At 36.8% G+C, this 16,281-nt stretch overlaps 1 protein-coding gene across 2 annotated transcripts in view; it reads right to left on the bottom strand.

Moving 5' to 3' along the window:
- Positions 1-302: 302 nt before the first annotated feature.
- SETD3 (SET domain containing 3, actin N3(tau)-histidine methyltransferase) overlaps positions 303-16,281 on the bottom strand; it is a 62,257-nt gene continuing 46,278 nt past the window's right edge. For both annotated transcript variants that reach the window (XM_074584039.1, XM_074584038.1), the window contains 7 exons: positions 15,043-15,101; positions 13,022-13,136; positions 8,705-8,779; positions 5,797-5,963; positions 5,071-5,156; positions 3,428-3,588; positions 303-2,802 (listed from right to left, as the gene is read on the bottom strand). In XM_074584039.1, coding sequence (XP_074440140.1) covers positions 2,359-2,802; positions 3,428-3,588; positions 5,071-5,156; positions 5,797-5,963; positions 8,705-8,779; positions 13,022-13,136; positions 15,043-15,101 — 1,107 coding nt within the window. In that variant the 3' untranslated portion in view covers positions 303-2,358. The remainder of the gene's footprint in view (positions 2,803-3,427; positions 3,589-5,070; positions 5,157-5,796; positions 5,964-8,704; positions 8,780-13,021; positions 13,137-15,042; positions 15,102-16,281) is intronic.

Raw genomic sequence — 16,281 nt, 5'->3', positions numbered from 1 at the left:
CCATTACATGCACAGAGGAAAAATGCAAATTACAAAATTAGATTACTCACTATTTTTATTGTGTGCAACATATTTTTTCTAGATAACACTAACATATGAAGAGTAAGAGTTTGACCGTGCGCTCAACAGACCACTTTCCCTTTCTGTTTACTAGAATCCTGTTTTTTCTTTTTTCCCAGCTATTTCTCCTTTAATCTTTATCTGTACACCTGGGCAGTTATTCCTCTGCCCACAGACCCCAAAAGATCCAGCAGTCAGTAGCAGGTAAAGATTTTGTTTGTATAATACACTCACTAGGGAAGACATGGTAGAACTATATTTTATTCAAGAAAACCCACACATTCTGTCCTGTGGTGACCACAGGCTTTGCTAAGCCATAGATATCCGCGAATACTGGAACAAAATACAGTGTATCAGATTGAATCAAAGCTAGTTTCAGAATTGCATCATAGTATCTAGTACAACCTTGTGCAATGTAACTGGCAGAAACAGAAATGGAATATTGGTCCTAATAAAAACTGAAATGTAATGACTTTTGTATGACATTTAAACTGTCAAGACAACAATTGATAACATTCTACCAAAGGCAGCATATAGTTACAAAAATACTGGTCCAGCATCTTGTTAGTGGTGAAGCAATATCCAAGGTGCAATGGCAATGTGCCATTCTTAGTGAAATCTTTTTTAAAAAACTATTTTTTCTATTTTCCCCACACTGATACTAGCTGAACACCAAAACTGCTATGACAACCCGAAAGAAAGTCACTTTCATGTGTATTGCACCAAAGATTTATGCAAAAACACATTTTCCAAGTTGCAGTATAAAAGAAGCAAAATCTAATAAAACTATGAATATGCCAAAAGACGTTTTACTGCAACTGATCCTGGATGAGCAGGTTGCAACATCTACTGAGCTTTAAACAATTGTCCAAGCTTGTCCATTTTATCCATTATCTTGAATCTAAGGATACAGAGGTAAAAGACAAAGTCCTTAATATTGAGAACAGAATAAAATCACCTTATAATCCTCTCCGTTCACCCACAAAATAAAAACATTCCGCCCTCCCCTCCTCCCAATGCACAGGTAATTTCAAAGTCAAGCCTTGGAATCACCCTTGTTCTGATACCGCACTGCGCTAGGATTGTACTGTTTCCACCTAGAAGACAAAACATAGTATGACAGTGACCAAAACTGCTGGAGACAGCAGACCTGCTTAACTTGTGGAGGTATCCCAAGAAATGTGCCTCAGAGGGAGACACGATCTACATGCGAAAGCGTACTGCAGACTTGGCTGTGGTCTAGACTTGGGCCAAAAATACATTAGCCTGCCTGCCATTTCCTTCAAGACAACAGCATCAATTAATATCTTAACCAAAAGATGACGCTGAGGAAGATCAGGTAACCGTATCACATTCAATATTACATCCAACACCAGAGAAATGAAGGAGTAACAGACAGGAATATTAATCATATTTTCCTTTTAATAATGGTTTAGTCAAAAGTGTAGCTTTGAAAATCTCTAGCTAGTTGTGAAAACCTGAAGAAGCTGGGAAGCGACCTCACTTTGAACAGTACAATTTAAAGCTGTGGCTTGGCCTATCTGCTTTCAAACTCTCCAGTGGCACTGCCAACCTTGTAAATAAAAGGTACCGCCTGGCAATAAAAAGAAGTCAGCCTTTAAAAGTTGGTGAATGTTGTTTTGTAGCAGCCTAACTCTGACTGAAGAAGAAAGATGAGATATTTTTTATACAGTAAACAAGAGACAAAATAAACTGAAATCTTCAGAGATCCCTTGAAGTGTATACAATTTGGATTCTCATCAACATTTAAAACTACCAATCATAAGGTTGCCACCTTACCTTTTTCTGGACTGGCACACCTGATTTTAAACAGGTTTTCCTCCAGTCTCCCAAGTTTCTGATCCTCTTATCCAGTTTTCTGCTGTACTGCTCTCCCACCTTCATGCTGAATACCGAGTCAGTCCTGCCTTCTGCTTTTCTTGGCAGGAGGCAGAGCAAGCTTTTAATTTCGGTAGTCAGAGTGACAGAACAACAAAAGCACAGCAGATAGAAGAGCTTAATTCTTCCCCAGGAAGAAAATACATTTGGTTCAATAAAGGGCTGCAAAATCTTCCAAAGGCACCTCTTTCCCCAGTTTTTGCCTGAAAGCAAGATGGCAATCTTAATTGAAAAGGGATGCTAAATCTTTTAAATAACTTAAAAATTCATTTTTATATAAAGCAGCAAAAACATTTTTCTCTGCAGAAAGAGAAATGTTAACAAAGAAACACACCAACATAAATGCACTGTTCATAAACTTCAGCTAATTTAACTTCACAAGAAAGTAAAATTTTAGGACTATTCTTTAACCTCATCAGTACTTTCTGAAGAAGATTCTTTGGCATCTTCAGTCTCTCTGTTGCTTTTCTCTTTTTTTAGATTTTCACTTTCTGATTTGGTCCCATTAAATAGAGAGTTTTCACCATTTACAAACCCATTCTCTGTGACTCCAGCATCAATAGCTTCATCAATCTTTAAGTCCCCTTGCTCTTCCACATCTTCTAGGTTTCTCAAGACAATAGGAAGTCTAGAGTCTGCCACAGTGTTCTCCAACAAGGCAATATTGCTCTCTTCGTATTTAGGAAGTGGAGCTCCATCTGCCATTTGTTTGGTATAATACTCTCGGCTAGCAGCTGCACTCTTTACTGCTTTCTCCAAGATCTCTTTTTCGCCTAAGCGCAATTTGATAGCCATTATCGCGTGTGAAGTAAGGTCATGGGTCTCCAAGAAGGACTTATCATCCTGTTCAAAATGAAAAAGCAAGTTTGTTAGTAACAACAAACACAATAAAAAAATCCCTCAACTTTTCCCTCTGTGCGCTAAAAGTAAGTGACAACTAGGCTCTTCAGGCTGAGCCAAAAGGATATATATGAATGAGGGGGTCTGCATGGCGTCCCAGTGAAATTTGTCATGAATTCACACAGAAGCCAAAAATTTCTCCACACGGATCAGCCTGCATAACAAGCGAAGTCAGGAGACTTCACGAATATATGGAACATGTAGGTTCACTTATATGCTTGCACTAGCAGCACATTTCTTTGCAGTCTGGAGAATGCACCTAATAGACAACAAGTTGAAACTGATTCCTTATTTTACTTGCAGAGAAAAAGCAGGTAGCCTCTATTTGGAGAATCAAAGAAAAAATACATTAACAAAATTACATTAACAAAATTTCCCTTTTGCAATCTTATTTGATTTTCCTTAGATAATGCAAATCTGTTTCTACACTTTAAAAAGTACAGAATGAATTATGTACTAACATCCAGATTAAAGTTTGTAAGGACAAGATGGGGGACAAAATATCTTTTCCTACAATCATAACACAAAACATTTCAGACATTTAATTTACATATAATGATAATTTTACCTCCACGGTTGTTTTATAGGTTTTCAAAAGAAGGGATGCTCTGGCTTCCAGGAATGTCCAAAGTTTAACTTCATTGTCCCAGCTAATGGGAAACTCAGAGTTCCCCAGAGTGAAGATTTTGTCAATGGCATGCTCGCCTATCAAGTGTTCCTTCAGCTCTTCTGCAATAAGTATAAAACAAATCTGTTAAAAACAATCTCATCATTCACTTTTGTCAGTTGACAAACTGCAGAAAGATTTATTTTCAATAGTATAGCTTTGAGCAGCTAACAAAAAAAACCTCTCCTCAAATAAGAATTATGGGATATGCTGGTTATTTCCAGAATACTCCTCAAAGAGGCAACTGGAAGTCTTGAGGTTAGCAGAAAATGGACCTTCTGCTCCACTCTGAAATAGAGATACTTTATATATTATAGCCTCTGATACACAGCATAACTCTGTGACAGTGAGATGGAACGTTTTGTACAATACTTGATAAAAGGGAGTAATTCTTTAAAGAGTTCATCAGACTGACAATAAAAGGAATGGGCCAGGGAGTGTGCAAATAGCAGTGAAATTATTTTCCTCATTGTTTTGGTAATCTTTTTCAGTAGCAGAAACTCCCTACAGTTGGTCAGCAAAGACATCCATCAAACAAACCTCACACAGAGTAGGAAATGTTTAATCAGCTCCTTGACATTACACAAATTCCATTAATCTTTTAATTACCAAATTTCACTCCTGCAAAGCAGCTATCACAAATTTCACAAGCCACTTGCATGTAGTTTCTCAATAAACAATTTTCTTACATAGTGTTTGAGACATATGAATAATCTAAGCACGATCGTATATCAGAGTAGTGCAACTAAAATGTTTACTAGCTATGTTTTCTTCTCTGAGCCAAATTTCACTCCCTCATCAGCATCCTAAAATTTGCTTTACTTGAATTTACTTCCCTGAAGTGGTCAGGCAGTGGACTAGCTGACCGCTGTAGGTCCCTTCCAACTGAATTATTCTATTCTTTTCTAATCTCTTCGTAGTAGGATGCAGTGAAGGCATGACACTAAAAAACGTAGGTTGTTTTTATTAAAGAAAGCAAATAGAGCACATGCAAAAACTTAGCAGTATTCCTACTGGTATTAATTGCACATATATTTTCCCCATAAACCCCCCTAAGATAAGAGAAACACTACAAAGACAGTTTGCAAATACATTAAGTTGGTTTTAGAATATTCCAATTCCATACCTAAATGATGCTATCAGCGATGACTAATAAGACATGATTTTAAGCATGTAACCCCCTAGGTCTCACATGATCTTGTCTGTGAACCATTTTTAAACCTAAGAACTAAAGATCAAGCTCTGAAGCTCACTCATTCACAATAACCTGGGGGATTAAAAAAAACAAATAAATCGCATCACCACATGCTTTGGGAGTTCCAGAAAGGCGTGTGTTACTGAAATATTCCCTCAGACTACATAGCCAAAGACTTGGTTTAACACTAGCTTATAGATCCCTTTTTAACCTCCACTCCTTGACCGTTCTGATCTTCTAGATTAATGTTTTATATAAATGTCTATCATATTCCTGCACTGAAAAACAACATAACAAAAACCAACCCCAAACCAAACGCAAATTAGGTTATCTTTATAAAACATCTTACCTTCACTCATACAAAACACTCGAAGGAAAGCCAAAAGCTGGGCAGAGATTGGAGGCTCAGTGGAGTGCAAGGCAAAAACACTAGAACTAATAAAAGAAACAAACAGCAACAGTAAATGCAAGTTCTATCGTTATACCTTTGAACTTATTTCAACATAAAAGACCTCAAAGTATACAACAAATGCACTGTTACAAAAGTAACTTTTACAAAATTAGGTAATAGTAGTTCAAACTGAAGAAAAGCTTCCCTAACCTGTATCTGAAAAGAACAATTATCTCCACAATTTTACGCTTACAATTATTTTTATATGGCTTTCATAATAAATTCATGAAAATGCAACATTTCATGTCTGCTGCTCCTAACAGTACCCTCTGAACTGAAAAGACCAAAGGAAAATGCTGTGGTTCACATACTGAACATCGTAGTATGTCTGTAAGGGATAGGAAAGAAAGAAAAACCACAGATTGCTTCAAATTAATCCTTGCTCTGTTTTTGTTCAAATGGTTATTAAACCAAAGGCTTTTTCCTTATATATGGTCCAAATTAGATGATAACATAACTCAGAGAACTTCTGTAAATATTATTACAACAACTTTAATTTGCTATACAAACAGGAGAAATATTACACCTAAGAAAACTATCATAGAACAGCTTCATATATGCCCTACCGGACACTATATATTTTAGAAATGTTTTAAAAAACCCATGGCATTGTGTTTTACTTACGTTGGGATACCAGCACGAGCTAAGACCTCTGCCTTCATAGCATACAGCCTGTCACTTTTACTCACGCCAAGCTTTATTTTCACTCTGTCATGTGAATTATTATCAAAGAAAAAACCACTGTGGATCACAAATTCAGCGTTTGACCGAGTGCCATAAAAAATGTAAATCTAGAAGGATGAAAAGAGAAGTGAAGGGACAGGAAAAAAAGCTTAAGATCAGCTCACAAAACTGACATAATTTGAAAGTTATTTCCTGAAAGAGCTACTGTTTTGAGTACAGGGTATATTTGGTTGCATAAAGAAAAACGCTTTGTTTTCTGGTATTGATTCAAATGCTGTATATAGTGTGGCAATATACTTCAGAGGTAGATGTAAACATGTCCATGTAACAGACTTTGAAAGGAGAGAAGCAGTTGTTATTCTACACTTTAAAATCAAAATGCTTTGTTTTCTTACATTGCCAGAAAATACCAGTATATGGAAATAAGTTCTCAAAGATGCTATGCCTTTTAAAGACTAAAAAAATCTGACACAAGGAGGGCCCATTAAAAGAAACGGTGTTTCTGGGGTCACTTCCCCCACCATAGGCCCACCCAAAAGAGTAACCTACAGTGTTGATGTATCAACTTTGCTTTTGTTTTAATGTTACCTTAAGGCATGGATATATCAAAGTATATCACACAGAGAGAACCGATCTGTGTCCAGGCAGTAGTTATTTTTGTGTTAGACTCTGAACTCTTCATCTAAAGCAAAGAGGTTACTTTAATTTACATTAAAAAAAGAAGTTCCTAAATATAACCTGCAAAAAGAGTTTAATTCAGGGCTAAGCTATATGAAGTACATGGGACAAGAGGTCAAATCAGCAATTATCTTCTCCTGCATCAAGAGGATATTTTCTCCTTTTGTTTGATAACAGAATTGTCAATTGGAAAAAAAGTTTCAACAGTTACAGAACTCCCTTCTTAAACTCAGGGTACAGCAATGCTCTGGATACCTGTAAGCTGCCACTCCTCTCCAGCTGACAGAGAAAGGCACAGTGTTCTCTTAAGGGCTTAACAATGCTAATGATGCCATTTACTTTCTTTGTCTTCAATTTTAGATTAGAACTATTTATCTCAAGCACTAAATGCTTAAGCGTTATATTAAATTATAGTAAACACTATACTGTAACACACTCATCTAATGAAAAAGTGACCTGCCTGCGTGTGTTAAGGCAGTGGTTAAGGAGCGAGTTGCCAACCCTCTCAAGTTTTAAAACTACTGTGATACATCTCATATTAAACTAAAAGTCGCATATCGTGTATAGATTATACAGTATGCTCTTACACACTAAGACTGTTAAAAAAAGCCAATTAAACAGAATGAGAAAGTTGCTTTATTCAATGCCAGTGTTCGATAGATTTGGTGGACTTCTGCTGCCTCACGTTTTTTACTAGTAAAAGCAAGGATCATACACTCTTCCTGCTGAAACTGTAAGAAATAACATCTGCACAGTATATTAAAAGACCAAAGTGTTATATAATTAAAGTGCTTTGATAATGTCGTTAAAGTTTGCGCAGAATTTTTTTTTTTTTTTTAAATCTAATAAATAGCAAACAAAGTGAAACTACTAAAATAAAATTGAAATAGAGGAAGCCTCTATAATTGAAATGGAGAGAGCAGCCAGAACAGCTATATGACACATCCATTGCCAGCTGTGGAAAATTATAAATTGGATCACTTCTGGAAAAACTGTGGACCCCTTTTAACTCATCATACCGGTATTGGAAAAAATAGCAAATATTTGACTACCATAACAAATTCTAAGAGCAACACAAAAAAATATACAATCACTGTAAACCCCAGCATAGCAATGAGGATAAATATACCCCTGGAAAGACAGACTTAAAAAAATTTTTCGGACACATCTTTGTTAAAAAAAGAAGGTAACAACACATAAGAAAAATGAAAATCAAAATATTATTAAGTATAAGACTGGCAAAATAATACACTAAAGGTAATAGCTCAGAGACTGAGTTACAAAACATTTCAGGATGTTTCATAGACAAAGTCTTTTTCTGGCCACGCTGACTACAGTTGCACGAGCAGTGGGAAAAACTGAGTGCTACTACACTTGAGGGCTTAGGCTGGCTGCCGACACAGCGCAGGAACCCTCCTAATGGAGATTTCCTACACTGCTGGAACCACCGTCTTCAATGCATTGCTAGTTTTAATGCTCATTTTTGTTTCTTAGCAGTTCTGAACAAAATATTGGACTCTGAACTGTTCCACGCATCTTTGCAAGACTCGCCCTGTGGTGCTTTCTGTCTCAGGAGGAAGGGGTGTGTACATGTGTGTATGCCTGCGTGAAAGGGAGGGAGTACATTTTTAGGTCCTTTCTCATTTTCACTAAGCATGGAAATGGCAACATGGGTAAAATGACTGGCAACTATACTGCACTTAATCTCTTCTTAAATGGAGACTAACAAGAAACATAAACCAACATTTCAAAGAAAGACTCTACAATCTGCTGTTGCAGACAAAGGGACGGCCCGAATCTAAAATATATTTATCTTTTGTTCTTTGGACATGGCCTTTCATTAATCTCATCCGGAACATCATGCTCATCATCTGTGTCTGTGCATTTACCAGTGATTAAATATTTCTCAACTAGTTCTCTAAAATATGAGGTATCAAAACTCACCTGAAGTTGGGGTCTACCAGGTAATAGAAAATATTTTATTCTGAAAAACATGCACTTAGTTTGGTAGCATTTTCACACTAGCTCACAAACATTAGCTCAGCATAATAAAATGCAAATGTAGCAGGGCTTAATCCACACCACTCTGCTATTAAAATTTTGTAGGGAGTTACCAAGTGTCCACAAAACTTAATTAAAGAATAATTATGTAGATAACTGTTCACGCTACCTGTTCTCCAGGCTTGAAATCTTGAAGCGCTACACATTCACACCGGTCATCTTCTAAATTGTAGCCTGTAGTGATCTATCCAAGAAAAGAGTAACAAAAGCGCCTTTAGAATTTTATATTTATCTCCCCCCACCACTGACAAAACATTGTCCTGTTGGAAATAGATATTAAGAATAGCAATCGCATACATTTCTTTCTCTGGACCATATAATACAGCTGGTAGTAATTGTTTTACAATTCCTGAGCAATCTTTTCTTTAAAAAATCCCTGCATTAAAGAAATCTAAGGGAAGAAATAACTTACCTGAAGCAAATGGAAGGCTCTGAGGAAAGCACCCTCCACAGACCACAGACAGTCCCATGCTAAAGCCTGCAGCTTGTTATGAAGTTCTGGAGTTTTCAGTCACTCCCATGAGGCCCAAGGAAGCAAGGCACTGACAGCTCTATGTGCTGTGCTTTATCCTTCAACTGCCAGCACATTTTTGATCTCTCAATGAAAAAGGATTAGATAACTGTGGATCTTTAGGGGATACAATCTTCAGAGAATTATAATTTACTTGCAAATAATCCCTTTATCTGAAGTTAAGTAATACTCTTAAAATGCTAAAAGGATTTTTTTGATGGTAGCAGGCAATGGAAGAGGATAAATTCTCTTAACAAATCTGTACTTCTCTGAAAAAAAGTTATGAAACCATAAACTGGTCACACTACCAAGTAAAGCTATCCCAAAAATGTAATACTTTTTAAAGCAATAAACAGCATGTTCTTGGATAGTATTACCAAAGATGCAGGCATGGATGCAGCACAGGATGGACCATAAGCTGCTGAACAATCAGGAAGCAACTTTTATGGTAAATATTCTGAATTCAGTACTGGAAAAATATGCTCTGGGCCTGGGAAAAAAATGTAGAAGTAGCCAAAGATTCTCTCTCAGCCTTTGTAAATGAAAACATACTTGTTTGTAAGCTGACTTACATACAACTATACCGTAAGTTGCGGTACACCCTGATTCCCATCTTGGATGCAGTTTGTCCAAAGACAGAACTCTGTGGAGCATTTTGAAAGCTTGGTTGGTGGCTTACTTGTTAAGAGTTTTATGCTGCTTGTATCATCATCGGGCATTTGTTAGCCAAAATAGTGCTTTCCAAGTGAGAATGAAGAACTTGTCTACGGTGCAGCAAATCCAAAAGGGCAGCCCCAAGTGTGGGCAGACTGGCCCTGCGGAAGGTTACAGAACTGCTCTGCATGCGGATGCCATCACTTCAGCTCTATTAATGGGTTTGTGGTATGCTGAGACCAGAAGAGAACACTGGCATCGTGCAATACGGCCTACTGCAAAACACGGGCTGTAGTACTTGAACACAGAAATTCCTGTACATTCACTATGCCGGACTGAACAACTTTTAATTAAGATCCCTGGTTTAGGAAGTTAACTAACCCTGAATTGCAGGTTGCAAGTGCTAGAGGATTTACCTTCACTATGACAAATGTGCCTTTCAAGTTCAAATACAGTCATCTCGGCAAAAACTGCAATTTCCATTCAAAAAAAAGCAAACTCTGGACAGTACTTGACCTGTCCTGAAATTTCCTTAAAGTGTAAACTCATTTAAATACTTCTGAATGTGAAAACTCCATTCCAGTTTCTCGAAATGCCTGTGGAACAGGAGGCTTTCAAGAACTGGGGAAATTCCACTATGGTAAGAGAAGGATTCTGTCAGTTTAAGCATGCTTCACTAGACTACTGCTCTTTTTTGGGATTGTTTTTTATTTTTGCCTCTTTTTAAAAAAAAAAAAAAAAAAACACAGACGTAAAAACACTAGCAGCGCTTCTAAAAGGCTTTTCTATAAAGCATAATGGAGTGCTAGACTCTTATTTCCTCTTTCTTTTAATAGCAGTCATGTAAGAGAATTAACAGGGTGTTTACTTCTCTTCCCACATGATAGCTGACAAATTGCATCCCTTCAGTTTTATTTCTGAAGCAGACTGATACATGAATTTCAAGTTGTATATAAAGCACGCAATAGTCTGCTTGGTCAGTGATTAAGGATGGACCCAGCCCAACAGGCAGAATGTAGCTTATTTAAAGCTCTGGCAGAACTGGTAATCAACCTCTGACTGTCAAAATACAATCCCACTAAAGAATAACAATGAGAAATGCATGAAGACAACCATTTTGATATAGTTCTTGGTGGCAGGTTGATCTAATTAATAGTGTCAGAAGCAAGAAAAAGCTGGATGGACCTAGCTCCAGATAAAACCCAAAGAGCATTTTATTATCTAGCTCATGGAAAGGAGCACTGTGGAATAAAGCAAGAACAGAGATCTATAGTAGTCGATCGACTCAGTAAGTATTTCAGCCCTATCTTTGGAATAGACTAGAGAGGGGCGCACACAACACCATCTTTTGTTTCTTACTTTTCTGCAATGAAGAACAATTCCCTTCATATATTTTAAAGTGATGTGCTATGATTAAAGCAGAACCCACCCTCATCTCACTCTACAATAATATAAACTACAATACAGACAGCTTACAGTTACCTTAACAGCTTACAGTTATCTTAGCAGGTTTTTTCCCCTATTTCTAATAGTACAAGTGAACTAACACACAACAGAAATAGGTTTAGTAGCTTTTCTTGGCCCATTATCAATATTACAGTTGTCTATCCTTCCTAAATCAATAACCCCCTAAACTAGTTTCTGAAGAACTATGAAACAAATGAGTGAAGTCTGTATATACATTCAAAATATTTAAGTTCAGCACACCATCAACCCTCCCTCCACCCTTTAGGATACACCTCAGCATAAAAAAAAAAAATGCTTCCAACCCTGATATACTACTGCACCAGCAGGTTTGGCTCCAGAGGCTGGCTCCGTATCAAAACCATTGTTAAAGAGCGTAATAAAAATAAAAATTACTTTATCAATTTAAATAGAAGTTTGAATGATTAAAACAACTTAACTAGCTGCCCTTTTAATATACGCTACTTAATTTTTTCCCTCCCAGAACCTTAATTCTCTTCCTCTTTCCTCTGATCCCAACTTTGAAGGCATTCATTAAGTGTTGTCTAATGAATACAGACAAGTCTCTGCAAAAGCATCTGAAAGAGATGCCCAGCAGGAAAAAGGTACAGGAAGTACTAGAACTTATAATACAAAAATATACATTTCTGAATTTTAAGCAGTTTTCTTTACATCGGAGACTCTGATACAAGCTTTATTGCTAAAATCAAAGTTAAGAGATTGCATAACAAATAATGAAAGGCAAGAATCACTGTTAAAGAACAACATGTAATCGTATTTTAATAGAGAAAAATAAATGAAAAAATCCCACCAAACTCTCGCAACTTCGTAGCCTAGCCTACCTTGGTGTATTTGGTACAGTCATAGTAACAATAAATTAGGTAAACGTCAAGTGAAAACCAACTTGCTTTACAATTTGAATAGCAGGGTCATATTCACTGCTAACAATAAATAATGCTATCTACTGGAAACACAATTAGAGGGTATGAATTTTGATGCATATGTGAGACTGGCTAAATAACATTGATAACCCATCCTCTTATGGGTTTCCATTTCCTCACTTCAACATTAACTAGCCTGTTAACGAAATCAAGACCTTATCTTCCGAACTAGCTCACGTAAGCCAAAATGTCAGCAGGTCTCGCTTTCTATATACATATGTCACCTTTTAAATGTTTAATATGCCCTAAAGTAGTATTTTTGCATTTTGTTTCTTTGATGTAGTAACAGATGTACTGTTTTTGTTGAACTAGGCTTTGTTCTTGTTGTTGCTGTCTCTGTAACAAGGCTCTCTGGGCATGGTTAGGAGAGCAGGCAGTATTTCTTAGTAGCAAATTTCTAACCACTTTCCCTAGTGGTAGCTACAAGAGGCAACCTCCATCATTGTCTGCTTTCCTATTCCCAGAACAAATTTGTCCACTATTGTGAATCTTTTTCAGCCCACCAGAAACAAAACTCTGTGTCAGAAGAATATTCAAACTTAGCTGGGAAAAAAGGCATCATGTAACTGAAAACTTTTAAAGGCGCATTATATGTATATAAGACATAACTGTATGCAAGTATGCAATCAGTTTAAGTTTCCTCTAGATGAAAAAGTTCTCCCTGAAAAGCTATCATAAGACATTTAAAAAACCAACAAATCTTTCTTTAAGATATTAGTTTTTCAGGGTCACTTGGGAAGATAAAATACCTCTGTTAAGAAGCATAATGAAAAGTCTTATTAAACTGTTGTACAGCATTTGAAAGGCTTAATACTTAAGCCCTAAAGCCTTTCAGCAACACTGAAGAAATCCTTACCAGTCCATTAGTATGATTACACATGTCCCATAAAGGTATTAGAGCCAATGTAACTCTGGAACCATCTTCTGTCGGAATCTGGTTCTGACGTGTCATAACAGAGGAAACCGCCCATCTATAAAAATTAAAAACATTAGACGGTCAGTCTTCAAAACATCAATATACAGTTGGCTGTAGTCCAACCTGAAGCAATCATTTAGGCTGGGAGCTTCCAAACTTCATTTTCTTCAAGATCACACTGCCTACAGTAACAGCAGAAGGCAATACCACTTGCAGAAGCAGCAGCAGCTCCCAGGTTTCCAAGACATACACGTAGACCGATTTCCAATCAGGGTTTCAATCCCACTCCTCTTCTGCACTCTTTGCAACAGTACCTTCACACCTTCCATGACCTCAACCAGGACCCACTCCCGTGTCACCTTCTGCTTCCCCAAGCCTTCACTGCACACATAACTCCTGCCACACATCCCCAGCCTGGGGTCAGCTATTCCTGCAGGCTTCAGAGCAGCTCACAGCTCCTGCTTGGCAGCAGCAGATCTCATCCGTGTGCGGACTCTTGTAAAAGCCAGGAGGAATTTTTCCCCTCACTCCCTAAAAAGCTTAGGTACTGCATGAACTGAAAACCAGTATCATCACCCAACACATGCATGGTATTTTGGTAAGAGCTTTGCTTTAGTTTGCTAAACTACGATCAGTATTGCTAAATTTTCTGCTTAACAGAATAAAGAGGAAAAAAAAACCCAGTACTCCAAACAGACATCCAGGTAAAAAGAATGAGGAAAGTATAACATAGTTACGTCACTCAAAAACCTTCTAACTCAGGTTAAGCAAAGGAAATGCCAGCTACCTTAAAAATCTTCAGAAAAGCTTAACATTTCAGTATTTTCTAAAATGTCATTTTTATTTTATTTCTGACAAAAATGAATGTTAAATGACAGAAGGAAAAAAAAAAAAATCTTAATTTTGCTGTGTTTTGGCCTTAATACATTTATTTGTTGTGGTTTTGTTTTTTTGTGTTTTTTTTTTTTTTTTGGGGGGGGGGGCCGGGGAGGGGGATGGGGATGGGACAGACGGACAGACAGGACACCACCAGAAGGTGAAAATAATTTTAACTCCCACAGATTCCACTACTAACAAGTATTTAATATACAGAATTGGACTTTCAGAAGGACTAGAAATTGCTTAGAAAGATGCCGTCAAATTAAAATCTACTTAATTTCTAAAAAAGCAAGTTAAAATTGTGGATATTTCTGACATAACAAACACTGTTTGAAACATAACAGCAGTATGTTTCTTTTTAATTGTTGTACTTTATCTGCAAATTTTTAGACCATTTCACACGTAAGTTGGCTTGTTCCTCTGTGACCTATAAGCAAAGGAGGCACGCTTTGGAAATCCCACTTTCATAGACTTACTCAGAAGTACAACTAGGCTAAAAAAAATCCTTGTAAGACCTCATGAATGCCTTTTATTCATGCTATTTTAATCACTTCACAGAATTAAAGCTCTAGTTATCTTAATTATTCTTATTTTTATCTTAATTATGTCACCCCCTATAGCACCTCCAAGTGACACTCATGCTTCACGTGTACAGCTTAAGTTCTCCAGTTCTCCTGTTCAAGAGCCACTATAAATATTAAATTTTTCTACTACGCACTGGTAAAGCCTTTTAGAAAATAAAATTAAAAAAAAAATATTCCAAAACCCAAACCTCCTGCAACATTAACTAAATTATTTTCTTAAGAAACAATGAATTACCTTACTAATCTCAGACTATGTGTGCCAGTTGGCTAAATTAACTGCTCATAATGACTATTCCTTTGTAACAATTAAAATCTACATATTTATTTTACTTTTTTCTTCATTAAGTGTATTAGTATCAAATCCTACATTTAACATTTCAATAACAATAGGGCTTTCCCACCAATGAAGCATTTCCAGGGTCCCACAGTTCATTATATTAAAAAAGAAAAAAAAACAGAAAAAAAAACCAAAAAGGAAGAATTAAGAGACAGACCAACCTGTAGTCGTCATAAGTGAAAGAATCCTTTAAGGGCAGTTTGCTGGCATTAGGATGGGTCTGGGAAATGCAAGTTTCAGAAAAAGGTGAAAAGAGAAAGAAAAGAGAAATCAGAAATCAGTCAGCAGAATTTCATTATTTAGCTGCCTAACAGATCCTAACAAGAGCCAAATGAAGCAGGAGGCGTCCAGCCGCGCTACAGAGGGATCATCATGCTATTATGCTCTCATACATCACTGTCAACTTAATTTGTTGTGCCCAGCAGCCGCCATAAATCTGTTTCTTCATATTTCAAGACTGGAACCCACAGACATCGTACAAAAATAAAAAATTTAAGGTGGACTGAGTATGTGAAGGTAAAACAAAACCCAGCCCATGGTGCAGGACAGGGGAAAGAAATCACACAATAAGCACATACTAGGTTTCACCAACTTCCACATTTTTCCTTTTCTCTGGGTTATTTGTAAGGTATTTCACAAATGCAAGTAAAAATTATACATACTAGATTTTCAATTCTTCCTCCATACCTGTAAAGGTTTTGTGCAGCACAAGATGCACTACTCCAAAATAAAACAGATAAAAATATTTAAATAGTTTTGGTGACAAACATGGATTAGATAGTACCTACGTTAAGCCATCTACACATATTCCCATCTAAGAGTGGAGTAATGCCATTGAATAATGCATACTGTAATTATCATTAACAAGCACAATATTTAGATTTTTAAGAGGCTTTAAGAAGCTGAAATACCTGTTACTTTTCTGATCAATTTACTTATTAAAAGTTTCAAATATACAGGTAGATTAAGCCCACACTCGCACACTTTCTTTAGAACTTTGTCCCAATTCACAAATGGAAAGCCATAATAGCATAAATTTTAATCTTCAGGTTCAATTAGGTCTCAGAGATGAATGAAACAGTTATCTCAGAAGATACAAATGATTTTTTTGCACAGCTCTATCTTTGCGACACTCTTAATGCATGAAGCTCCATGTAGTATGCAGTTTTTTACTCTTGATGCATTAGCATCACAAGTGCATGGTAATTTATCATTTCTCACTGTAATGTACTTGCTGGCACCGTGTGCAGGACAGTAGGGGATGAGGTAAAAGTGGCTCAAACCGTAAATCAATTAGAAAACAAAAGCTTGTGCTCAGTGCGCAATTTTAGGCAAATTATATATTACAAAAGACTGCCAATTGGGTGTTAGGTCCCAGGTGTCTGCTCTCCCTCAGCCCC

This window comes from Larus michahellis, chromosome 4 (genome assembly GCF_964199755.1).
Source record: "Larus michahellis chromosome 4, bLarMic1.1, whole genome shotgun sequence".
NCBI classification, from domain to species: Eukaryota; Metazoa; Chordata; class Aves; order Charadriiformes; family Laridae; genus Larus; species Larus michahellis.
The sequence above is the reverse complement of the archived record's forward strand: the minus strand, read 5'-3'. Positions and strand labels throughout refer to the sequence as shown.